Genomic DNA, 26,590 nt, shown 5'->3' on the forward strand with positions numbered 1-26,590 from the left:
CTCTTTTGATTACTTCTTTTTTTCATAAATCAGAGGTTGAATAATGTGTTCTGAACCTCCCCAAAAGATCACTTTGTGCATATAGGGAAACATGCCAGACATGGGAGTCTGCTCAGGCTTTTGGCAGAGGGCACAATACTCTTATTATGAAGAGATGGTGTTATCTGTGTGTGTGTGTGTGTGTGTGTGTGTGTATGCATGAATGATGTAGTAGTTGAGCCCTAACTAGACAATACATATAACAGTATCTTTAGTCAAATCCAGATCATATGGGAGGAATAAAACAGACCCAATAAATATCAATGAGGACTATCATGTTAATGATATTAGTCTGATTCTTTAGGTTTAACTGTCTCACTATATTACATAGCTCTTGGTGGTCTCAGCCCACACAGACCTTGTCTGAGTTTGTTAGTAAGGAATTGTTCACCTCTGCTTTGGAACTAGAGGGCACGTTTTTCTTCCCCTCTAGAAGCGTGCATACATTTGTCTGAACAGACATTGGTTTATTTTCTAATTTATGTCTTTATCCTCTTTCTGTTTGTCTCCAGATGAAATAATAGTTAAAATGATTATATGAACTGACATACAACTTCTATAAATGATTCACTAGACATGCTGTCCTGTTCTAGACTCATTTTTTGATTTGTTGCAAGGCTTCTGAGTCTATTTCACAGTTTGGTGTCTGATTTTTACCAATCCTTCTTTCAAGCAGATAGTACTTTAAGTGGGAGTGCAGGGGGGGGGGGGGGGGAATAAGATTTTTGAAACCAATGTGAAGCACTCAGGCTTGGTTGTTCAGTTGTACTGAAAAATAAGAGCATTTTATTTAAGAAGGATCTTTTTATATGGAACTTTTCTTTTTGATTTTGGTCTGCTTTGTAGTGTTGCTATTATCTAATGCACACCAGTAGTACTAATGCAACCTTTCATGCAGCAGAGCTCTTTAAATGCAGATTAGCTGATTAAATGTGTTTTTTTTTTTTTAAACTTGCTTTAATGAAATGCAAACATCAAGAAAACTTGCTTGTATATTGCTTCCACTACTTGCAGTGTCTCTTGGGGGTATGTCCTCACTGCATAGTTAACCTGGGCTTTTTACTGGTGTTTTAGCCCCCTACCATCCTCACAGAAAACCCTCTAATCTGGATTTGGGTCTGAAGACTGGGCTAATTTACCCATCTGTGGTATAGTTTAGAACCCAGACTCCAGTTTAACTCTGGATGGAATCCTCCCAATTTGCAGTGAGCATGCAAAGTTACTTGAATGCTGATGGTCCTCCAGTGCCTTCCCACAATTCCCCTGAAGGATGGACAGGGTCTCCCACAATTGACTGGGAAAGAATCCGAGCATCTCACCACAGTGAAACCACAAAGAACCATGGGATATGCCCTCAGGGAGACTTGGGTGAGTCTAGAAACCAGGAGGCCATGGTAACACAGATAGGGCTTTGGTATGAGGATGATCGCATCCAGTGTAGGCCAGTCCAGGTGCTTAGGCCTGGGTGCTGATCACCCAGAATAACTGTGTAGTGAAGATTTAGGGCTTGTCTACACCTGAAATGCTACAGCTGCTTCACTGTAGTGCTTCAATGTGGACACTATGTACCCTGATGGGAGGGTCCTGAGAGGTCGTAGCTAGGTTGACTGCTGTGTATGCTGGCTTAATTATGTTACTCAGTGGTGTGGATTTTCTTATACTCCTAAGCGACCTAGCTGGGTTAACTTAACTTTTTAGTGCAGACCAGGCATAAGTCCTTCCCTCCTCAGAGGAGGAGGAAAAAGGAGATGGGGGAGTTAGGGCCTATTTCAGCACAGCCCTCGAGGAAGGCAGCACTTGTCTACTCCACAGGCCCTGCAGTAGAATTGCTGCTGCTTTAAAGGCCCTGCGGAATCCAGAGGAGGGAGGTGGCGCTACACCAGGGGTCGGCAACGTTTGGCACGCGGCTCGCCAGGGTAAGCACCCTAGCGGGCCAGGCCAGTTTATTTACCTGCTGACGCGGCAGGTTCGGCCGATCGCGGCCCCCGCTGGCTGCGGTTCGCCGTCCCGGGCCAATGGGGGTGGCGGGAAGCCGTGGCCAGCACATCCCTCAGTCCACGCCGCTTCCCGCCACCCCCATTGGCCCGGGACGGCGAACCGCGGCAAGTGGGGGCCGCGATCGGCCGAACCTGCTGTGTCAGCAGGTAAATAAACTGGCCCGGCCCGCTAGGGTGCTTACCCCGGCGAGCCGCGTGCCGAACATTGCCGACCCCTGCTCTACACTGTTCCCGCCATTGAAAGATGCCTTGTTCCCTGGTTGCCAAGTCTTTCTCCCTCTGGGATCAGCGTAGGGTAAACTACACGTTTTGTAGCTTAGATCAAGCAATTGGGCAGTGTCCAGGCCTTTACAAATGTGATGAACTACATTGCCAATTAACTCAATCTGTTCAGTGGAGTTTTTACCACCTTAAATTAATTTTATTGTGTTGGGGTGAAGGAAGGATGGAGACTTTGATCAGTAGATGGATCTTGTGCCCTCACCTGGAATTGTTACTGGATATCTAGTTGTGGGGCTAACTCTTGTAGCCATTTTGATTGGCTTTGTGGGTTGATCAGTGCTGCCGTGAGGAACTGGGGATAGGGAGGATAATGGCGGGTATTATTTGTTTCTGCAGGTTTGGGCTTTTAGTCCTTTTGTGATCAGTAGCCTTTCAGATGTAGGCTTGGAGATAGTGGCTTTGTTCACACTGGACTTTTGTTAGAAAAGCTTTTGTCGTTCAGGGGTGTGAAAAAACCACCTCCCCAAACCACAAAAGTTTTGCTGCCAAAAAGCACCAGTGTGAACAGTGCTTTGTCGGCAGGAGAGTGTCTCCCATCCATGATAAGATCATTTTCTAATCAAGACCTGGCTATTTTGGAGATGATTGCAGGAATGTGCATACAAAATCGGAGACACATGCATACACAAAGGTCAGGAAGTCTGGGTCTGTGTTCCGGTAAGCGTATACCAGTCTTTATTTTTCAAGTAATTACTCCATTTCTCAAACTCTGTGTGCCTACTAGGTAATGCTTCATTGCTATGGAAGCAGAGATGTAAGCAGTGAGAAAGACCTAATATGTTATCAAATTAATTTCTCTAATAATGCAGCTGAGTTCGCCACTTTGTCTGCTAGTGTTCTGAGAATCCTAGTTTTAAATGTCCTAAAAAATGGGGGTTTCTTCCACTTCTGTGGAAAGAGACTGTTCCACAGCTTCATACATTTCACTTTTGGGGATGCAACCTGAAGGAGTCCTTTCTTAGTTTCATAGCGTTACTTTGGCTCCAACAGAATTTATTTACTGACTCCAACATTGCAGCTCTTAAGCTTCGTACCAGCTGAGGACGTGTCCTGCATGTCTTTTAAGATGCATAGTAGTAGAGTGCTTGAGAGGCCCACAGTGTGGGGGCATGTGGTTGTTCAGGGCACTTTGGGGCCAGGAAAAAGGGTAAATTGTGTGGGTAAGGGCTTCAAGACAGGCCTTGTGGAGTTCTAAATTCCACAGATCTGAGGTCCCTGTTCTGATGACTCTTACGAAGTTAGAAATTACCATTCATAGGTCAAAGTGTATTTTTAACGACTGAAAATAGTGGGAAGCAAACTGGCTTTTTAAAACTGATTTAATCATATAAAGTGTTAATTACAAAGGTAAGGACCCTTTTTTGTTTTAAAATGTGATTAAACTGCTATCATCCTTTTAAATGAAATTTTGTTGCCTAAGGTTTAGCTTACATTAAAGGATTATTTGAACGTATCTTTCTTTTTTTCTTTATGTAACTTAATTTATTTGAATACTAGGTATTGCTTTATTTTACATATGGCTCTTACGTTGTGATTGTTATAGTCCATAACAGTTAATGAGTAAATTGCATTAATCAGAAAAGTTCTTTTATGAGGTAGACTAGAAATGGTATCCGATTTTCATATTGCTTTTCTCATGTCCGTTTTGATGAATCTATTTATTACTTCTGTAATGAGTAGTACACACGGTTGGTTAGCCAAGTTATTGAACTTTATCAACCTTGGCTGAAATTCACAATGCATGCCAAACTTCTTGTAACATGTAAGAAATTACATCTTGGCTAAAAGGTTCAATAATGATTACTCTTGTAATGGAATCTTTTCACAAAGAATGGGATTTAACTGTATGCCTATGCTTTTTAAAATTCATTCTAACACTGAAATAACATGCCTGTAGATCGAATTAATTAATTTATGATACACAATCACATTTAAGAATGTGTTCAATTATCTATTATGAAAGGGTTAAAAAGACTTGTCTATGTGCCTTGGAGGAACTGGATCTTTCTTGTCAAATGTATTTGACTTGGAAAGGTTTTTCTGCTTATAAACGTTAATATAATAATAATAATACCTTTCATGGGATGTGGAGATGGAAAAGATCTTTTTGATGATTCAATCCATCTCTCTACCAGAGCAGGATTTATTTCAATAGCACTACAGCATCACGGTTGTCTGAGTGACCTTAGCTGTGCATTTTAGAGTTGGTTAGGAATTTTCCATCAGAATGATTTTCTAACAAAAAAAATTGACATTTTCCATGGAAAAATCCCAGTTTTGCTTAATACACCTCTACCCCGATATAACACGACCCGATATAACACGAATTCGGATATAATGCAGTAAAGTAGTGCTCTGGGGGGGCGGGGCTGCACATTCCGGTGGATCAAAGCAAGTTCGATATAACGCGGTTTCACCTATAAAGCGATAAGATTTTTTTTTTTTTGGCTCCCGAGGACAGTGTTATATTGGGGTAGAGGTGTAATTTCAATGTTTTACTGGGCAAATGGAAATTTTGTGACTTCCTGGCTGCTTGCCTAAAAGACTCTTGTCACTTTTTTTTCTTTCTGCCTGCAGGAAGAAAGTGGAATTGAGAATGGCCTTCAGGCAGGCAGCCAAAAACCACTTATGGTTCTTCTAGGACAGGATCTTTCTGGAAAACCCTTCCCTAGAAAATATTTCATGTTTTTGAATTTTCATCCCATTCAGGGCAAAATTTGTTTTTCAAAAACACAATTTTTCTTGAAGGGATTTTCATTTTCTAGCCAACTGAAGGGCATTTGGATTCTCTGCAATGCTTGTGATTTCTTAAGTAAAACAGTAACTATTGATTTACAGGCTTCTTATGTTCTTAGAAAACAAATATTAAGAACAGCCATACTAGGCCAGACCAATGGTCCATGTAGCCCAGTATCCTGTCTTCGAACAGTGGCCAATACCAGGTGCTTCAGAGAGAGAGAACAGAACGGGCAATCAAGTGATCCATCCCCTGTTACCCATTCCCAGCTTCTGGCAAACAGAGGCTAGGGACTCTTCAAAGCATGGTTTTGCATCCCTGCACATTCTGGCTAATAGCCAGTGATGAACCTCTCCTCCATGAATTCATCTAGTTCTTTTTTGAATGCTGTTATAGTCTTGGTCTTCACAACTTCTTTTTGCAAAGAGTTCCACAGCTTGACTACGTTGTGTGAAGAAATACTTCCCTTTGTTCGTTTTAAACCTGCTGCCTATTAACTTCATTTTGTGACCCTTAGCTCTTCTGTTATGAGGAGTAAATAACACTTCCTTATTTACTTTCGTCACACCAGTCATGATTTTATAGACCTCTATCATATCCCCCCTTAGTCGTCTCTTTTCCAAGCTGAAAAGTCCCAGTCTTTATTAATCTCTCCACATATTGAAGCTGTGCCATATCCCTAATCATTTTTGCGGTTGCCCTTTTCTGTACCTTTTCCAATTCCAATATATCTTTTTTGAGATGGGGCGATCACATCTGCATGCAGTATTCAAAATGTTGGTGTGCCATGGATGTATATAGAGACAATATGATATTTTCTATCCTATTATCTATCCCTTTCTTAATGATGCCCAACATTCTGTTAACTTGTTGACTGCCACTGCTCATTGTGTGGATGTTTTCAGAGAACTATCCACAATGACTCCAAGATCTTTCTTGAGTGCTAATAGCTAATTTAGACCCCATCATTTTACATGTATAGTTGGGATGATGTTTTCCAATGTGCATTACTTTGCATTTATCATTTCTAAGGAAAATGATACTCTCCTCGAGGGATTTTTGACTGAAGTAAATGATAGGTCCTTTCAACTCTAACTTTCAGCTTTAACCTTTTTTTTCCCCCATGGGAATTCCCTTTTAGGTTTTTTTTTAAAACCATCGGCTCATCTGTTGGCATCTGCAGGAAAAAGGCTCCCTCTAAACTCTGCAGGAGACCTAAACTGCTCACAAGGGACCAACTCAGGGAGATTGGCTTCTTTGGAGTTTAGAAGCTCAAATCTGTAGGAGCACAGCTCCTAACTCTTCTTCAGTGGTGTTAAGAGCTCTTCGAGAGAAGGGGTAAAGTCTTGATGCCATTGAAATCAATGGCAAAACTGCTATTGAATTCAAAGGGGCCAGAATTCAGAATTTCACCGAAGTGCATATAGTATCTAGAGAAAATAGATCCATTAACAAATGTAAAGGGATGAACTTAATGGCTGAGGATACTCAAACCCTCTGAACTGTTTTTTTTTAAAGACTAATATTTGCTATGTTCCTTTTCATCCATTTATTTTTGATTCTCTTTCAAAATCAAATTTCTTTGAAGACTTACATTTTAAAATTTGTATTGCTTATATGGCTCATGGTTTAGTTATCCTCTGCACAATAAGCAATTTTTCCTTTTAGTATTTATTCCATTATTTTGCTAGGGATAAAAGCTCTTTTGACAATTTTAATTTTTTATCCTTCTGCTGCCTTTCTATTTCTCTGCAAGCTGAAACTGAATATTTGTTTGCTTACTTCTCCCTTTTCCATTTACAGTAGAGGTGTTTCTTTTTAAACCTCAGACTTTTGCATAGCCCCTTGTGCTGATTCTTAATTCTTCTGTTCCCTTCTTCCTTGCACATTGTCTTGTAACTAGTTACACCTTTTCGAATTTCACTCCTGCCTTCTACAGAGTGACTTTTAATACTTCTCCCGGTTGTACTGAACAAACTTAATTCCACCAAAACTTGTTTTCCTGAAATCTCAACATGTTGCATGTTGTGATTCCTTTCCACTCTCCCTGTTGAATTCAATTATCTGGTCACTGGTTGTAAGTTGCTATTCTTGATCAATTCTTCCTTGCCACTAAGAAATAGACCAGGATAGTTACAGTGTGGATCATAACATTGTTTTGTGTGTAATTGTGTAATTATGATGCTTGTCTGTCTATACTTGTTTAAAATCTTCCATGTGCACTGAGGCTTAGCATACCAAGAGTTACTTCAAAAATTTTCCATTCTTACAGTCATTTATCCCGGTTGTTTTCAGGAGGTATCTTTTGAGTCATTTCTTGTCAAATAACTTCACCACCACACTTATCATCAAATGCTAGCTCCCTAGCATGGTAGATGCTTTTGTAGCACAGTTATTGCATTTCTTCCTTCTTTTCTGTCCCTTCTGCATAGAAAACATCCATTAGTAATGACTGAAGCTGGGTGAAATATCTGTAAATATAGATATTTTTGTCTAAATTTAACAGCTTTCAAGTTCATGAGAAATTGGGAAAAGTAGTGAAATTGTGTGAAATAGTTTTACCCGCTGATTGTGATCAATCAAAGTTATTTTTGTGCAAATATTCATTCTTGTGAATTTTGAAAAAGCTGCTGGATAAGTATATTGGTCTCTGCCTGTCCAAAAAATCTCTCAACAAAGCTAGAGTCTAGTGGATTTCACACAGGGCTGGGAGCCATAAGTGTTTATGGCACTGAACGTTTGATGAAGTAAGTTGTTATCCTTATTTTACACATGGGCAGTTAATACTTCCAGAAACTGACTTGCCTAAAGTCAGAGTAAGTCTGTATTAGCATTAGGACTACAGTTCCACTACAGGATGTAAATAACTTCCATTCACTCCAATGGGAGTTACTTTTATCCTGTACTGGGAGCAGAAGTTGAATGGCACCAGTTTATGGCAGTTTGTAAAGTTGGTGCTTCCCCAACTCTTAAGGAGTGTTAAGAAAGCCTTCAGGAAAGATGCACTGGGTATTCATCTGGGTCGTCACCCAATCTGAACTGTTGCTTTGAAAAACTTTGAATTGACTTTAGTCATGAAAATGGATGTTAACTCTGAAGGCCAAAGATGACACATGTCAACATTAACTATTTCATATTTGGTTGAAGCATGCAATTAAGGAGTGATGAACATGCACACAATCTACTGTGTGTGACAGCTCATTTTGGAGTCTAGAGGGATGGAGCTAGAATTACAGGCTGAGTTTGGGAAAAGATCACCATTTCCCCTCTCCGAGACCTGCCAGTCTTATCTCTGATCAGAATAAAACCCCAGATCTCCTGTGTCTATTTCCTATATGTAATCACCTAAACTACACTCTGTTCCAGTCAAATCCCTTGAACTTTAGTGGGTGAAATGTTTAAAGGCACTAAGGACAGTCAGATGTCTGTTTATCATTAGAAACTAATGGGAATTAGGAGCCTAACTTACATTTGTGTCTTGGAAAACAGATACTGAGAGAAATTCTTAAATCAATGGAGGAAAAATAATTAGCAAGGCAATGTCTGAAAGTAGAGAGGATTTAAGATCTGAGGTGGCAGGTACTGATACGTAAGTATTGTTGACCTGTTTTTACACACTTAAGAAACTGAGGTTGAGTGTTCCTGACCTGGTGAACCCTATGGTCCAGCAAACTGGCTATAGGAGCTGGGCAGCTTGGATTCTATGCAACCTTTCATTGTTTTAACCTCTGATCCTCTATTTCTTCACCTGGAAAAATAGCTTACCTATTTCATAGGGGTGTGACAAAACCTCACTTTGTTAATACTTTGCACTACAGAAACATAGTCACTGGCGGAGTTGGAACTAGAATACAGGACCTAATAGCTTTTGGCCAATATGTCTCTCTTTCTAAATGCAATTGCTTCTCCACCAGCTTTCAGAATTCGCAGGTGTAAATTTTCATATGAAAAAGCATTTTTGGATCTTGCACAACAAAATTGCGCAGAAGGAATTGGCTAAAAATTTCATACTTACATAAAAAATTGTCAACAAGTATGTCTAGTTCCAGTACTGACTGACTTTCCACAGGTGAGAATCTTTCCACTGAGGCTTTGTCTACACTGATAGATTGCCTGATTCCAACCGCTAGTGCCAGACACTGGTGTAGCTGCTTTTACGTAAACCTCACGTTTAGAGATGCAAGCTGAAATTTGCCCCACTGCTTGAAACTGAGGCAGAGAAGGCCTCAGTTTCAGACATGGCACTAGGTTATATCATTTAAAGACTTCTAATTCTTGCTTGTTTCCCATGGTCCTTGCATTTGTGTACAGATGCTATATGTTAATACTCTTCTTATTCTTCATCTTTTGTTTCAGAACAACTCCATCTCCTGCCTTACTTTGTATGTTGGAACCACATGATGGATCATTTGAGTTACATAACCGCTCCCCTTCTCCCTCTTTCCTACGTAGTTAAAAGCATGTCAAAAAGGTCTTCCAGTTTTGAACCCGGGAGGCCGATACCCATTCTATTTTAAATGGAGCCCATCTAATCCAAAGAGGCTGTGATTGTAAAAGGTGTTCCAATGGTGTGTGAATCCCCAAACCTTCACACTCCAGCCTCCTCCATTGGTCGCTCTTCAGTGTCAATCTTTGTTTGTTTGCACCTGAAGAATCTTTGAAAAGATGAACTGCAACATGCCAGTATTAAATTCTCTTCCCAGGTCCTGAAGTGATTCATGACTGTATTTAAAATCTTCCTTTGTTGGTTAATTAAACTAATCACGTTCATCTCACATTTTCCCCAAGAAGACAGAGGAGGGCATGCAGAAGACTGGCAAAAACTGAACAAATTTGTGTTTCATCCTTTTGTCACTCTTGTTTCTGTAATATAGATTGTAAGCTCTTCAGGGCAGGACCCTGTCTTATATGCCTGTAAAATACCTAGCACAGTTTTTAGACCACTACAGTGTTTGTGTAAATAAATAATAATAAATATTAAATTTGTTTAAGAAAATGGGTTTGGTCAAATTTTATGCAAGTAGAGCTCACAAGTTTTCTATAAAACTCGGAATATCATGAAAAAAACTTGCAGGATAGTGCTTGCAGTATCCAGCTCTCTTTAGCCGGCAGCACAGTATGTCTTTTAATTATTCTGTCTTAGATAAAATATTCCTTTTTAATTTTATTAAATTTACTTCTCATATTAACATTTTGCGATTGTACTTGCCAAAAGGAGATTTAAAACATTCAGCTAATTTTTTTTTTTTTTTTTAAAGAATGCTTAATTAGGACTCTTCTCAGCAGTGGAGAACCCTCTGATACTGTTGGCTCACAGGAGGTCTGTTCAAAAATGTTTGCACTCAAAAAAGAAACTGGAGACATTTTGGCTGCCTTCCCTGTTTTGCTTTAGAGTGAAAATTCTGGTGTTTGATTTGAAATTATCACTGAGAGGAAAAGCCATTTTAGGTGTGGCAAACTGCCCTTTCTCCTATCTAATCTCCCACCTTCTCCCCTCTCCCCCACCCCACGTGCATGCACACTTTATAGGAAAACTATACAAGGGCCAATCAAGAACAACTTTATAAACCAAACCAGTCTCTGGGTCCTACTCAGACCACCTCAGGAAGCTGAGTGGACTTTCAAAACAGGTAAGACCGACCTATTAGTTTGGGGAAAAGGGATCCCACTCACCCTGAACAACCAGTGTTCTTCATGCCTGTCCCTTGTACAATTTTTTTGGCGTGAGTGGGTGGGAGGAATAGAAGGGTGGGAACAGAAATAAATCATTTAGTGCACAGTATGGCTAACAATCCCCCAACACCAATATTTCACAAAATGAAAAGCTTTGAACAGCTGTTGCTAATGGCAGTTCTGAGTGGTTACGACAGGTCCGAAGCAGAGTTCTTGCTACTAATGTCAGGTGCATTCTTTTATGTATTTTTTTTTCACTATTACTGTGAGTTTTCCTGGCATAGTTTTTACAGTTATTTGGAGTAAAAGAGACTGAAGCATTACAGATACTTTAAGTAACACACTAAAACATTTATTCTCCCCTCCTGATTTTGTGTCCTTGGAAGGTGTGAAAGTAACAGCACTCCTAAGCAGGCTAGGTTTATTAATACTTCTGATCAGTTGTCAATGGGCAGCTAAGTCTTCAAAGGCTGCCTGACAAAGAAAACATGAACCATTGTAGAGTCATCTTTGTCAAGTTTGACTACCATCATGGGTCTGATCCTCCTCTTACTGAAGTCAATGTGAGCAAGGTTCTCCTCTTCTTTTGAATATAGGTTTTCGTTATGGTCAAGAATTTTTCTTTTCTTTACCATCTAAAGATTAGGTTTACAACCTATTTATGGCATAGCAACATGTTTCCACTGCCTATTACAGGTGTAAGTATATGAATTTCAGAATAAACAGGCATATGCTAATTTCATCCAATATATTTGTCTAAGAAAATCAATCCAAATAAAATTGGGGAATATGGGTAACACTATTTTTTTAAACAATAAGTAATTTTTTATTTTAATGTTACAGGCTCAGATTTTTAAAATTGCACATGTGCTTGCAGTTTTATGATCATGTCGTCATAACTATGTGTAGATGTCCCTTTTTGATGTGTAGCTTGTCATTTATGCCTAGCTACCTTGAAGTTGTATGCTCAATTCGTACATTCAAAGGCACACGGGAGAAAACCTGGGCTACAGTGTTTAAAAGAACGAAACACTACAAAGACAAAAGAAGTAAATAAAACACAGTGCAAATGAAATATTAGTCCACATGTTTTTATGAGAATTTATTAACCAAATATAAAATGGAGTGCCCAATTCAGATATTTTTCTTTTAAATATAAAGAATGATTTGTGTCTACAGACGACTGGCTTCCTTGCTGAAAGCCAAACTCTCTCATGTAAAGACAACCGAAAGAAAGCATGAACTTGGCCCATGCTTAAAACACTGAGGAGATTATAAAGTTCAAATAGATCATGACTTGGTTGCAAATATGAAATTGTTCAAAGGTTAGTGAAAACTTGTGTAAATGTCTACAAGGGATTGGTAGTAACATGACACCATAAGCGGTAACTAGTGTGGCCGTGGTGCCACATGCTGTAGACAATTGGAATATTTAAGCACAATCTATCCTTTTAGAGGCATGCCCTACCACTGGACAGAATAAGGGAGTAAAAAGTTCAACAAAGAGAGGCTGAGATTTTTGAAAGCCGTTTATGCTATTTTGATGCGTCTTCCATTTTAATGGAAGAAGTGTGTCTAAATCCCTTAGACTACTTAGGAAGATCTTAACCAACATGTCTATTATAAGCCAAAGAGTAGGTATCAAGGATCAAACTGGGACTGCGTTGAAAAGAGTTAGATACTCCAAGTTAGTCTCCCACCGCACCCCACAGTCTACTGGTCACATAAACAAATGCCTAATGGGGCCCATCCTCATTAACTGAAAAAGCGCTGCTCAAAAGGTCATCTACAAGTCTGTATTAAACTCAGATTTTGGTTCAGTAACTAATACTTGGTTATAATCTGATTATATTTTAAGTAATGTATATATCAAGATTTTTCTTAGATTATAACACTTTTTTTTTCTGGGTGTGTCCCAAGCCTTTGTGTTTTGAGGCAGACACCCAGCATGAAAAACTTTGGCCTGAATGGTTAGTTTCAGAACACTATAAGCAAGCAGAAAACAGGGTCTTATTATGGGAAGTGTCTGGTAACCCTAACTATAGGTGGCACTTCAAGATTTTCCTGTAATGGAGTGCCTGTCACAATGGGGCTCATCCTGATGGGAACCTCTGGCTGCTACTGCAAGATATTTCTATTGAATAAGAGCAATTTACAATATAAAGCTAGGAAATGCAAGTTCACATATGTTAATAAGCAATAGTTTTTAATAGTCATTGACCCAAGATTTATAACATTTTTAAAGGGTAAATCTGATCAGCTATTGGAGTTCTACCTGGGTAGGTGTGTGTCATAACTGCATAGATTTGTTCATGTAAAACAACTGTTTTGTTGTCTCATAAGGTGGTAGGACTTTTCAGAAAGTGTAATTACACTAAATATCAATTTTTGACTGGCTGAAGGCATTTGACTCTAATCTTGCAGTGCATCTACTGGATAGCTCTGATGTAATTGTAATATTGTGTTTACTGTACAGTAAAAGATAGATTAAACTTTCTTTGGTTCATTTGGTTCATTTGCTAATTTTCCACAGGAAAAACAAATGAATCAGTTAGATACTTAAGTTTTCTATTTTTATAGTTTACAATATATTTGATCTAAGAAAATGCTTTTGTATTTGTTGAAAGAAGATGGTCTTCCTTTCACATTAAATACATATTTTTAATTTTGTCACCTACTCAAATAAATGTATATGTAAAATAATTACTTTGTTTTGTTTAGAACACGATGTTAAACTGAACAAAAAAGTGTAATAACGTGAAACTGTTTCTTTTATTTTAACATTGGTTGGATGGAAAACAGAACCAACACATTAGTCATCCTAATTCATTTTGGTTGGCTTTATCCATAACTCTTGAATCCAAGAACAACAAAATTGTCCATTTTTTTTCACTCACACAGAGAGGCAGGATATATCTTAAATTTAACATCAAACTTTGCAATGAAAATCATTGTCTAAAGTTAGTGTTAGCAAAGTGAACAAATAATATCAAAATACTTGATACAGCTTGCTCTTTCTAAAGTCTTGAAAAAGTTTTTAAAAAACATGACATTCAGATTGCTTGATTTACGTTTAGTGTGACTCAATCAAATTTCTGGAGCTGAATTACCTTTCTTCAATATTGAGATTCAAAAGGAACAACAATTAGTTCCCAAACATTGCAGTCTATGTGTATGAAATTGTTCATCACTTATTTTTGGACTCTGAAAAGTCAGAAGGAAGTGCATGTAACTTTGTGACATATATTTTGTAGTGGTTTGGAAATTGTTACATGGAGAATACTGTCTGGATTTATCAAGATCTCCAAGAAGAAGCTGCAGGTATTTCAAGCCACCTCCAAGAAGCAGAAATCTGTTGTCATGGCACAGGAGACTGTTTTTCTTTGTTCTCCAGTGCAAGAAACCTGAGTGTTAATTTCGACAGTCAATGACTCCTTGTAGTCTCGGCTTATGGTACAGGATTTAAAAAACTCATGTTCCTAGCATTATGATGTCCATTATAAAATGGAGCAAAGAAGTTTCTCAGCCTTAAAAATACTTGCAAGATGTTGATCTTGTGGCATGGGACAGGCTGAGTTTATTCAAAATGAAAGATCTGATTTATTGTGTAACACCAACTTACCATGGCTAGCAAGGAAAACCTTAGCTGAAATCTATTGCCTACTCCTAAATAATAAATGATCAAGTTGCTAGGATTTGTGATTTCATCGCAAAACTCAGCTTTAAAGGGAGCTCAGTGTACATCAGTCCTGTACCAGAACTTCCTGCATTTGGAATGCTTGGATTTGCCTTATTTATTCTAGTGAAGGAGTGTTTACAAGGACGGCTTGATTATTCAGTGCTCAACTTTGTTGGTGCTTAGTTCCTACTTTGTGTTAAAATTATCCCAGTGATGCATCTATACAAGAACCAAGTCATTTTACCTTTGCTGCATGTAGTGCAGTTGACAAGGGTCTAGAAAATGTTGTGTATGAGGCAGTCTGGACCCTTGGTATAGAACTTGGGACTGGAAATCAGGAGACTGGGGTCCATTCCTACTTGTAATGATGACTTTTGTTAAATGATCTTGAGCAGGTGCTTAATCTTTGTGTGCCTCGCTGTCTCCCTTGCAGAAATGGGGTTATACCACCTTTTGTAAACATCTGTGAATGAAAGGTACAGAATAAGTGCAAAGTATTATTTGAAGGGGTGTATGTAATGCCTATAGTAAAGGTTCCACTAGTGTTTCATTTTTAAGGTGTCATTTTGATCTGATCTTTTCTGCCCAAAAGATAAATGTGGCAGGTTTGTTTATGGCCCAAGAACCCTTCCCCCGCCCCCTGGTTAAGTTCTAACAGTACTAACAAAGGTTGGATGTCTGAATCTTTTTCTCTTTAAGTTGCAAATATGCTTATCTTGATTAGCTCTAGTTCCTTAGTGGAACAGTAAGTTAAATCTTTAAATTTGGCTGGGAGATGGAGGTTCTGTTGCAGACATACCTTGCGTGGTCTTGTAAAAATTTGCTATAGTTTATCAAAATTTTTGAGGTTTTAAAAGGTACTTTGTGGGTACACACTAGCCTCTGTAAAGCAAAGTCATAGCTGATTGCCAACGTTCTGTTGGTTCTGTGCATGTGTGCATAGCACAAGAAAATTCATAGGGAGTATTATTTTTATTTGTATTGGAGTAGTGCCTCAGAGCCCCAGTAATGGACCAGGACCCCTTTATGCACTAGACATATAAACACAGAACAAAAGGGCTGTTTCTCCCTCAAAAATTTTACAATCTAAGTAAAAAGTATAATAAATGTCTCTCTCTGCTGAGTTAGAGGCAGGGTCAGAAAGGAGACCTACTTCTGATGAAAGCACCAACAACATGGTGACACACAGAGCTGGAAAAAGGGGTCCTGTGCTACATTCCCTGCCTAAAGTACCTCTTTGCTCAGAGGAAGGCCCACTGGACTGACTTTGTGTGAATAATACACATTACCAGAGTTGAAACTTGTACGGGGAGCCATATGGTCCTGAAGTTGCAGTTCAAATGGCCTGTATGGATCAGTAAGGAGTTGGAAAAGTTGCTATTTTCATAGTGTACACTTATATCAAGAAAGTTTCTCTTCATGGCTGATGTTTTAGATTGCATTATTAGTAAAAGCTACTGATTTTTATTTTTATAGATTCATAGATTATAAAGCCAGAAGGGACCATTTTGATCAACCAATCTGACCTCCTGCATATCACAGGCAATAGAACTTCCCTGAATTAACTCCTGTTCTAACTAAACCATGTCCCTTAGAAAAACATTTCATCTTGATTTTAAAATGACCAGTGATTGAGAATCCACCATAACCCTTGGTACTTTGTTCCAACCTTTATTTACCCTCGTTTTAAAAAATTTGCACCTTTATTTCCAGTCTGAGTGCTTGTCTACATGGCAAGTTTACTGCACAGCAAGACAGAAAGAAATTATATTTTTCAACTACCACTGCTGTTCTTTTGGAAATACTTAAATTATGTAAAAGTAATATTGAAGAAGATTCTTCTTAACCTCCTTGTACTTAGAAGAAAAATATAATATTCTAGAAGATGGTCTGATTCATTCTGAAGATTAGGAGCTTATTGGGCTGTACAAATGGGGACCCTTGTGACAGATCGGTTTGCTTCAAGTCAGAAAGGAAACCTGAAAGTCTTAAGGAACAGAGAAATACAGACCGTAGCAGTGAAAAGAGAACCAAACGCAGCTGTGAAAACAATATAAGTTTAGTAATATAATATGCTCATGCTTACAAAGTCAAAGTTGGTTTCTGCTATTGTAGAGGCTATAAGTAACCCATCAGAGTGTAAAAGGGAAGAAACATGCATACCACACAGAAACAGGCTAACACTTTTCACTTCCAATCCTACAGACCACTTTAGTTCACTTAGTCAAACTTGTTGCTTTTACTCTATTATAAGAGGAAAGCATCTCTTTTGCAGTTTCTATTAGTTTGTTATTTTTACATTTAAGCCACCTGTAACATAGGGCTCAATAAAACTCGTGAAGGTTCTAAATCTAAAATAAAATACATTGCAAGAATTTATAATCTCAAGGCTTTGAGAGTACTATTACAGGGTGAGGGAAAGTCAAAAGCTGTTTTTGGAGAACTTTCAAAATTTTAGGCTTTTAGTCTGGGGAGATTGGAGAGGAAGGCTGGATATCTTCTTTGTGGATGTTTTCTAGTTGATGTCTGGGAAACAAGTTTTCTGAATATGGGGAAGGTCTCCAGACACCTGGTCCTAGGTATTCATGGGTGGTTGTGTGAGCATTCCAAAAAGTTGAAACAGAATCACTACTATTTAGCATATTTTAGCTTTCACCTTTTCTCTTCTTTAATTCTTTTATCTCTGTATTGGGTAATACTTAGTTCTTATGGATACTTAGAGTAAGCACGCATTTTAAATTGCTTAAACATCTGGTTCAAGTTCGTCATCATTAGTTTGTGGGATATTGTGTAACTAAATTATGCTCCATTCTCTCTAAGGTTGCTGGTTTGATTTAAAGCAGACCTACTTTTCTATCCACTAAGTGAATGCTATCTTGATTGTAAGCATTCACTTACAAGCGAGCATCCTATCAGGGTGTGAAAGGGTATGAAGAAAGTGTAAGGACTACTAGTCGTTTAGTAAGAGATAACTTGTTCTTTGGAAGCTGGTTGCTTGAATCATGGGTCCAGGAGTTCCAGTGGGGGGGAACCATGACACCTCCCAATAAAAAAAACCTGACACACTGGCCCTGTAGAATGGTAGCAGAGCAACATGCTACCGTAAAGAAGACCAATGTGGAAGAGCAATCTCAGGATGTTTGTTACCAAGTTCCCTCAGTTGATTAAAGTTCTGTTTATGCCATCCTGTTGACTGTTCTATGGAGGATGGTGCTTATCTGATAGAGGCAATATTCTCAGTTAGGTGTAAATCAACATTGCACCGTTGGATTGAATAGAGTTATGCTGACTTACACTAACTGAATCTAGCCCAGTGATGGTAGTCAACAACTAGCAAGATGGGTACAGTGAGTATACAGGGGAAAATCATGGCCTCAAGAAGAAGAATCATGAAACCTAGGACTCTAACATGTTACCCCTCAGGTGAGGTTATGTGTAGTGAAGGGGAGGTACTGAAGGGGCTTCCCCTCCATTCAGAATGACAAGGTATGTCTACACCACAATAAAATACCTATGGCTGGCCCGTGTCAGCTGGCTTGGTCTGCAGGGCTATAAAATTGCAGTGTAGACATCTGGGCCTGGGATGGAGCCTGGATTCTTGGACCCTCCTCCCCCCCTCGCAGAATCCCAGAGCCCAGGCTCCCTCCCAAGGCTAATTGTCAACACTGCCCTGTGAGCCTGAGTCAGTTGACATGGACCAGTCACAGGTCTTTTATTGCAGTGTAGACATATCCTGGGTGACACAAAAATAGTAGTAAGTTCACCCAAGCTGCAGTGAAAACCTTTTTTTAAATCAGTAAGAATAAGGTCATGTCCTGAATGCACTACTAGAATTGTCTTAACCAGACCATATTTTCCCTAACTTTAATATGAAGGAGAATAAAATATTAAGGATTAGATGAAAAAAGCCTTCTAATTTATAGGTGGAGTGCTTTAAAGTTCTATAGCCAATCCGGAGCAGTTACACTTTTTGTTTGTTTTGTTACCAACCCGTCCGGTCAGCCTTTGATAAAGAGAACTGTGCCATAATGTTTGTCTTCATGTATTTCTCATTGTTATTCTTAAACAGGATTGTCACTTGAGGGTCAGATTAGAGCTCATTCAACCAGAGCAGTGGCAGCAATAGTAGCCAGCCTCAGGTCAGTCTTGCCTCTTGAGATTTTCAGGGCAGTCACTTGGAATTTATTGTATAGCTTTACAAAACATTATTGCCTCAACATTGTATTGCATAGAGAATTTAAATGCAGTGTGGTTGTACCTCAACATGGATTCCTTTTGAGCGCACAATTTTCCTTGCCATATTTTGGGAAATATCTTTTTCTTATCCCGTGTAGTAATTTTGTTTTGTAAGTAATTATATTCTTAATATGTGTATACATATTTATTTTTTAAAAATGTACTGCATATTTTTGCACGTGGTTTATTTCCTCTTGTAAAAAGAAAAGTCACTATTAACTTATGTTAATGCAGTATATTTAAATTCTGTTAGGGGTATTCTCTTAGTTTTGTAACATCAGAGCAGGCCACTCTGATTTGCACTAGGCAGCAAATGACAGAGGGTCAAAGGTGCTGCAAATATTGGTGTAACACCTCTGTGTTTCACCCCAATTCTTCCTGCCAATACTCTTTTGCTTATGACATCAGTATTGGGGAGCACAGATGGCATAACATCTTTGCCACCAGTCGATTGCCATTTCACTGGGATTACCTGGTTAAACCATTTTTGCTGGTTAAACCATTTTTAAAGTTAGATGACACTGGTAGTGCTGCACAAAGTGGACTTACCTCTGTGGAGGATATACCCCAGGGATCCGCAACGTTTGGCACGCAGCTCGCCAGGGTAAGCACCCTAGCGGGCCGGGCCAGTTTATTTACCTGCTGACGTAGCAGGTTCGGCCGATCGCAGCCCCCACTGGCCGCGGTTCGCTGTCCCAGGCCAATGGGGGAGGTGGGAAGCCGCGGCCAGCACATCCCTCGGCCTGCGCCGCTTCCCACCGCCCCCATTGGCCCGGGACGGCAAACCACGGCCAGTGGGGACCGCGATCGGCCGAACCTGCCCTGTCAGCAGGTAAATAAACTGGCCCGGCCCGCTAGGGTGCTTACCCTGGCGAGCCGCGTGCCAAATGTTGCCGACCCCTGATATACCCCATTGTGTCTTTTGCAAAAAATTACCCTAGCAAGTTCAAACTTTTCAAAATAAATATTCAGTTATAATTGATGCTAATGGTATTTGGAGTCCTGTGTTTGAAACTGAGTTTTAAAGAAACCTTCCCAGAGTTTTTGCTGCAGGGGCAGAATTAAGGTGTTCAGGTCCCTTAGCTATGCATTTCCGTACTTTAAGGTGCTTTAGATTTCTTTTATATGTAAACTTATCTCTGATTTCCTGGATTTGTGATGCTTGTTTTGGGTATAATTGAAACATCCTTTAATAGTTTACCCTTAAGTTACTGATATATAATCAACATTGTAATGCAATTTTTATATAATGGGTTAGGCAGAACTCTTTTTTTCTTTTATAGAGTTCAAGTCTTTTAGTTGTCAGCACCTCCATTACAATTACTGTTCAGGGTTTGTATTTACTCTAGGCTGAAAATTAACGTGTAACATTTGAGTCCAAAAGCAAATTTTGTCGCCAAACTCCAGTGGTTTTGCTGTTAATAAATTCAATATGTAAAAAGACCTTTAAGTGGCAAAAGCTTTTTCCCCTACCTCTTTTGTTCACTTGGGGGGGAAAAGTGTCACTTATTATCAGACACACAAAATGTCACTGAAACAAGCTATTACACATAGAACACTGTAATTCCCAGACTGGATCAGATCAAAATATTACCAAAATAATAGAAATTGCTGTGATTATGCTGACAAATAAAATACGCAGAATTTTGCAGAATTTTAAAATATTGTGTGCAAAATTTTTATTTTTTTGGCACAGAATTCCCCCTGGAGTACTAAATACATTTTGTTTGAAAAGTTTTACCTTTTACCAGGTTTGAATTTGCTACCTATTAATTTAATAGAATGTCCCCTTATTCTTGTGTTACATGACAAGTAGAACGGAAGTTTCTATACCAGTCATTATTTTATATACTTTTATCATGGCTGCTGATTCATCATCTTTCTAAGGTAAACAATCCCAAACTTTTCAAACTCTCTTCATATGAGAGTTTAACCAGGGCTGTGATCATTCTCAATCCCCTTTTCTGATCCCCATTTAGTTCTGCTATATCCTTTTTGAGATGGGGAGACAGTACAGTGCACAGTATTTTAGCTAAGGCCACATTGTTGATTTGGAGAATTTTGTAATATCTTCTATATAAATCTCTGGCTTTACCTGCGCATTGAGTCTTCATTAAGCTGTCTACAGTGACACCCAGATCCCTTTCTTGAGGTAATGCAGCTAATTTAGAACCCCGTAGGGTGTATCAATAGGTTAGATTTCTCCATTCAATATGTATTACTTTGCATTTATCAATACATTTCATTTGCCAACTTCATTGCATTGCTAATTCACCTATCTTTGTTTTGATCTCCCTTAATTTCCTAGACCTGATTCTGATTTGTGTACCCTACATGTGAGAGTTGCATTCACAGCTGGTCCCTCCAGTTTCCAAAGAGATTCTGAGGAAATGGCTAGAGGGTACTGTTTCCTCATTGAAGAGGACAGATGGTTACTGAAATATTGCCTCTTCGTCTTCCTGATGGCCACATGCTTCTCTTGTATTAACACACCTGCTTGTTCCCACCACTCCCCCAACCATCCAGCCCCCAAACAAATGCCATAGTCTACCACCTTTGCAATACACATATCCACATCACTTATCTGGTATATCCCGAGGACCAGTGCTGAAGCCTCATCCATGCACGCAGCCCTCTCTTGCCCACCCCCACGCTGCTTCAGTTCTCCTGCACATCTTGCTCCTGTTCCCTTGCTTTCACCACACTTAGGTCCTGCTTTTCCAGGCCAAGCTTCTGTACTTCCTCCACCCCCAGCTCTTGCTCTCCTGCACCTGTTATTTTCTGCTTCTCACCCTTAGTTCTTCTCCTTACCCCATCCCTAGGCCAGCCTTCTGGATTCTGCATCTTGTCCCTTGCTGTTTCTGGGAGTGGGGTGCTGGTGGGGTAGCACAGTATGCTAGGCCCCAGGATGGACTCTGGTTGTTCAATGACTAGATTGCAGAGAGAGCTCGTTTTTATAATCCAGGACTATCGTCAGGGTTTATCTTTATTCTATAAACATTGGGTAAAATCCTGGTCCCATTAAAAGCAATGGCAAAAATGCCAAAGATGTCAGTGGAGCCAGGATTTCACCTATTACCTGAGCTGAAATCTGGTATGTAAATAAATGGCTGGAAGACAGTACTGGGAGAGCCATAATTGTTCTGTCCTCTCTTCTGCTCCCTACTTCTGCTGGCACCATTGTTACATAGTTGTGATTGTGGAGGTAGTGCCTGGCCACCTCCTCCTTCCTCTCCTCTCTCTCCTTTGTCTGGCCACCTCTCCTTTCTTTCTGCTCCTTATAGCCCTCCAGGTCACACGTTATTGGATAGTTGGATTATGACTTCAGAGGTATGCTTGCTAACCATTCTTTTCTCCATCTATCTTACTTAAGTGACCCCCATTATCATAGTATCTGCATGCTTCACAATCTTTAACATGTACTTATCCTCAACACCTCTGTGAGGCAGAGAAGTGCACTTATCCCCATTTTACAGATGAGGAACTGAGGCACAGAGAGACTAAGTGACTTGGCCAAGATCATACAAAAATCTGTGTCAGAGCAAGGAATCAAATCCAGGTCTCCAGAGTCCCAGGCGTGGTCCCTAACCACTGGATTATCCTTCTTTTCTACCTCTGTACACACTCTAGTGTTCACCCTGAAAAACTTTTCAGTTACTAAGAATCAAGATTGCTTCCTTGTATTGTGCTTTTTAAAAGTAGATTTTTTTTATGCGTGATTTAAGGTGCAATGTTTCTCTATTTTTGCCTAAATCCTGAATTTTTTTTGTTGGTTTAAGATAGTTTACCATTGATTGTTATGTTTGTGTGTGCAGGGTAAAATTAGCTAAATTGTAACATGTAACTTTATTATTTCAATTTTAAACTTTCAGTTCATATTTTTTATAATAAGAAACAAGTTATTAACTGAAAATGTGAGAGGTGTGGAGTTAATTATTTTGCACAAAATATGACACAGGGTAGACTTGGCTAAGCGCAGCTACGTTTAGCTAATTAAACTGGTCATCAGCTCCACATTGCTAGTATTACAATACAAAAGAACATGATTCTCAAGGGTTCAAACCAGATTTTAGCAATATGTAGAGCTATTAAAATTAGTACTTTTTTGTAAAGTAACTAGCATATGGCTAGCTAACAATGTTGGAATACAACACGTGCCACATTTGTTACATTTTAAAATTACCCTGCTGTATGTGCTGAAAATGGAATTAGGAACAGGGGAAATATCCTCTGCATGTACTGAAGGTACATTCGTGCGCATACAATGAATTTCCCAGGTAATTAAAGTTGCTTAGTACAATGAATGGTTTGAAAAGAGATGCAGGAAAATTGCTTGGGCTTAAATACCATAAGTATGTAATTGCAGAGAATGGTATACATTTGTCTGGTGTCTGTTGTTTCTATAATCTGTTATACCCTATGTCGTAACTGAATTTCTTTTTGCCCCAGGGCATTTTTGGGAGTGAGGCAGCATAACTTAATACGTTTTCCCTGGTAAACAAATTTTAAAAGGAAAACATGAATATGCTTTAAGCTACATCAAGCTGGAACAAATAGCCTCCCCTTCTCTGTGACTTTCTAATATGTTCATACTCAAATTATTGGGCATTATGATTTGATTCTTCATGTTCTAGTTTTAAGCTTTTCTAATTGGAACTCATTAAGTGCTGTTATGGTGAGTTGCCTCTTTCAGTTAGATAGAAATTTCTCTTCCATTGTTACAGTGCTCCATAGCAATAAAACACCCTGTGATAATGCTGAATGCCCCACAAACACAAACCAACTTGCCCCAGGTGGAACCCTAGTTATTGACCCAACCCTGTGCACTGTAAATCAGGCACTCTGCACTCGCAAGGGCAGATTCTCAGATGGTGTAAACTAGCATATAGGCCCATTTCAGTTAACTGTAATAAGCCATGGCAATTAACACCAGCTTGAGGCTGTATACCCCAGTGTCTTGATACAGGCCCTTTACAAATAAAGGGGAGTGAGTGGGAAAGATCAGCAAGGGAAGCAGGTATCTTCCACTGGCTGGCATCTTTATTCCTCCACATTGTGTGTATTGGATGTCCAATCCTGCCATAAGTGGCCCTCATATCAGTCAATAACAGGCCAGCTCCAGGTGTGTTAAATCCATCCAAGACTGTAGGCACACCTGGGCTCCTCTCCTCATGCCTTTCCGTGCTGTCTTGGCAAACATAGCAACATGTGCTTCCGTTCAAGGCTTGATGCAGCATTTTGAAGAAACAACAAAACTCACCTCTTCTATTAATTGTGGGTAGGAAAGAACTCCATAATTTCAGATGAGTTTATGATCTCAGTTTTGAAGAGAAAATCTAGTCTGAGTTATGATCACCGTTAGCACTTATATAGCACTACTGCAATTCTTTGTGTATTGTGGGCTTTAAGGATGAAATCCTACCGTAGCTCCATTGAAGTCAATGGCATTGAAGTCCCATTGAAATCAGTAGGGCCTGGATTTCACCCTAACTGCTAAATCTTCATAGCAACTCTGTAAGGTAAGAAGTGGGGCTTCTAGGTACTATGGTAATACAAATAAATAATAGTAATTATCCTCATTTTACAAATGGAGAAACTGAGGCAGAGGGGTTAAGGTGCTATACTTGTAAGAGCACATGTGGAGTTTTGCATGCACCTAAGTTTTGTGATCCTAAAGTCTTGTGGGCATTTACCTGTACGCAGACTTGACTTGCATGTGCATGCTAGGCATTTGCTGCGCACAGCTTAAGTACACTCAAGTGTCTATCACTTTTTGCATGTGTGCCCTTACAAAGATAGCCTCAAATAACTAGAACAGTGGAGATGCATATTAAAGAAATTCCTAAGTTCCTGGCTGCATCTACCTTGAAACACGAGTTCATACCTCTTGCTAGTTTTATGAAGATTCATCTTTCTCTGATTGGAATTGTTTTTTTTATTTTTATTATAGGATTTGAAACAGCAAAGTCTCTTGCACTCCATGGTGCCTATGTCATACTTGCCTGCAGAAATATGTCAAGAGCCAACGAAGCTGTGCAACGCATCCTAGAGGAATGGGTAAGGAAACTCATATATTTTTTCAATGCTTAGCAAATTCTACCATCTTCAAAACAATGTGCAATTATGAGGTCGTTTTGTGCAGTGTATGCCATTTAATGAATGTTGTTTGTCACTTATCAGAATTCAAGAAAACAGCTTTCTTTGTATTGCAATAATCACTTCAGTACTTAAATGTATTTATAGATGGAACAAAGGAGCTGTGCCATTTTATAATGTGTATGTACAGTTCATTTTAAGCATCATCATACTGTGCTTGGTTATTTTAATGCTAAAAAATTCAAAAGGACTAATGAGGCGCATGCCATTGATGACAGAAAAAGAGAATTTTGTAAGCATCTAAATGTGTGCTTAATTATTCCTGAGATTGTCAGTTTAATGCCCTTGCTACCTTAGTCACTATTACTTTGAGAGTTCCATAAAATTCTAGCTATAAGGTGTTTCAAGGAAATCATTTTTGTCTTGTAAATACTTATTTTTCTTTGAGTACTATCCCCGTGGGTGCTCCATTTCAGGTGTACGTGTGCCTCTTGAGCCCTTGATTGGAGATTTTCTGTTAGCATTCTCCATTCGGCCTATACAACCTCGTGACATGCTTAGAGGGTACATAGGGCTATGCAGGTAAAATGCCTTCCATTCCTCCTTTAATGACTGGGCATGAGACGGAGCTCTAGTGTGTCCACCTCAGCATATTTTGTAGTTGTTGTTTAATTAGTTTAGTGTTTCTAGTAAGTATTGTTGTTAGTCTAGAATTAGCTAGATAGTTGTGAGAAGTTTGTTTGTCATCTCTTCCTTTTTTCTCTCTCCCATTTTTCTGGGGAGCTTATTTGGCCTGGCTGGACATGCCTCACTCACTGGTTTTCAAACACTGTCTTTCATGTCGGGAGGCTATCTCGATCAGCGACAGTCACTCTAAGTGTATCCATTGCTTGGGAGAGTCCCATATCTCCCAAAAGTGTAACTCTTGCCTGGCTTTAAAATCTAGAGCTCAGAAGAAGCAGGAGACCAAACTGAAGCTGCTGCTGATGGAGTGCTCTCTTCAACCTGTTTCTGAGTCCAATCAGGAGACCCTCACATACATCTGTCTCCAGACAGATCCAGTGCCCCTTTGACTTCAGCTAAAATCTAACCTCAGAAGGGGAAGATCTTGGAGGACTAGGGAAGACTCCTAAGAAGAGGAGCTCAGTCTCCCAGCAACCTTCTGCTAGATCTATGATTTCAGCAGCCTTGGCTTCTCAACTTGGTACCATGGAGGCAAAAGTCTCTTCCTCTGGTACTGGCAGAGCAGGGAGATCCCAAAGCACTTTAGAAAAACACAGCATCAGCGGGGCCCTAGTACCATCTGCCTCCAAATTGGCACAGTCTATTTCAGACTTACCAGTGGTGTCTTCTCACTCAATTCCATTGTTACTGATGAAATCGAAGCACACACCTTTGGCCCTGGCACCTACACACTCCAAACCAATGGTACCACCCAAGTCAACTGCTGTGTCAGTACAGAACCACTTGGTACCGCAGGCATTCTGTTACTTCAGAGACTTGTCACTGTTAGATGAGCTGGAATCCCCACTGCTTATGGGTACTGAACAACTCTCAGTACTGAGACCCCAGTCTCTGGTTTACCAGTGCTTCACAGTACCGCAGGATTCTCCACCTGTTTCTACTGGGGCCACCACAGATGTCCGGTAATTTTAATCAGTTCCAGGACCTTGTGAAGGGGGTGGTGGACACCCTCCATATACCTTTTTGAGGAGGTTAAAGACTCACATCACAAGTTGTTGGATGTTTTGCAGTTGGCAACACTCACTTAGATTGCGCTTACCATTAATTAAATACTCCTGGATCTAGCAAAAACTGTGTGGTAAACTCCTGTTCCCATCCTGCCAACTT

General features: G+C 39.5%; 1 protein-coding gene across 9 annotated transcripts in view; it reads left to right on the plus strand.

Moving 5' to 3' along the window:
* Window positions 1-26,590, plus strand: part of WWOX (WW domain containing oxidoreductase) — a 674,139-nt gene that overhangs the window by 23,655 nt on the left and 623,894 nt on the right. For all 9 annotated transcript variants that reach the window (XM_065567631.1, XM_065567632.1, XM_065567633.1 and 6 more), the window contains one exon: window positions 24,594-24,700. In XM_065567631.1, the coding sequence (XP_065423703.1) occupies window positions 24,594-24,700 (107 nt within the window). The remainder of the gene's footprint in view (window positions 1-24,593; window positions 24,701-26,590) is intronic.

Source organism: Chrysemys picta, chromosome 14, assembly GCF_011386835.1.
Source record: "Chrysemys picta bellii isolate R12L10 chromosome 14, ASM1138683v2, whole genome shotgun sequence".
NCBI lineage: Eukaryota > Metazoa > Chordata > Testudines > Emydidae > Chrysemys > Chrysemys picta.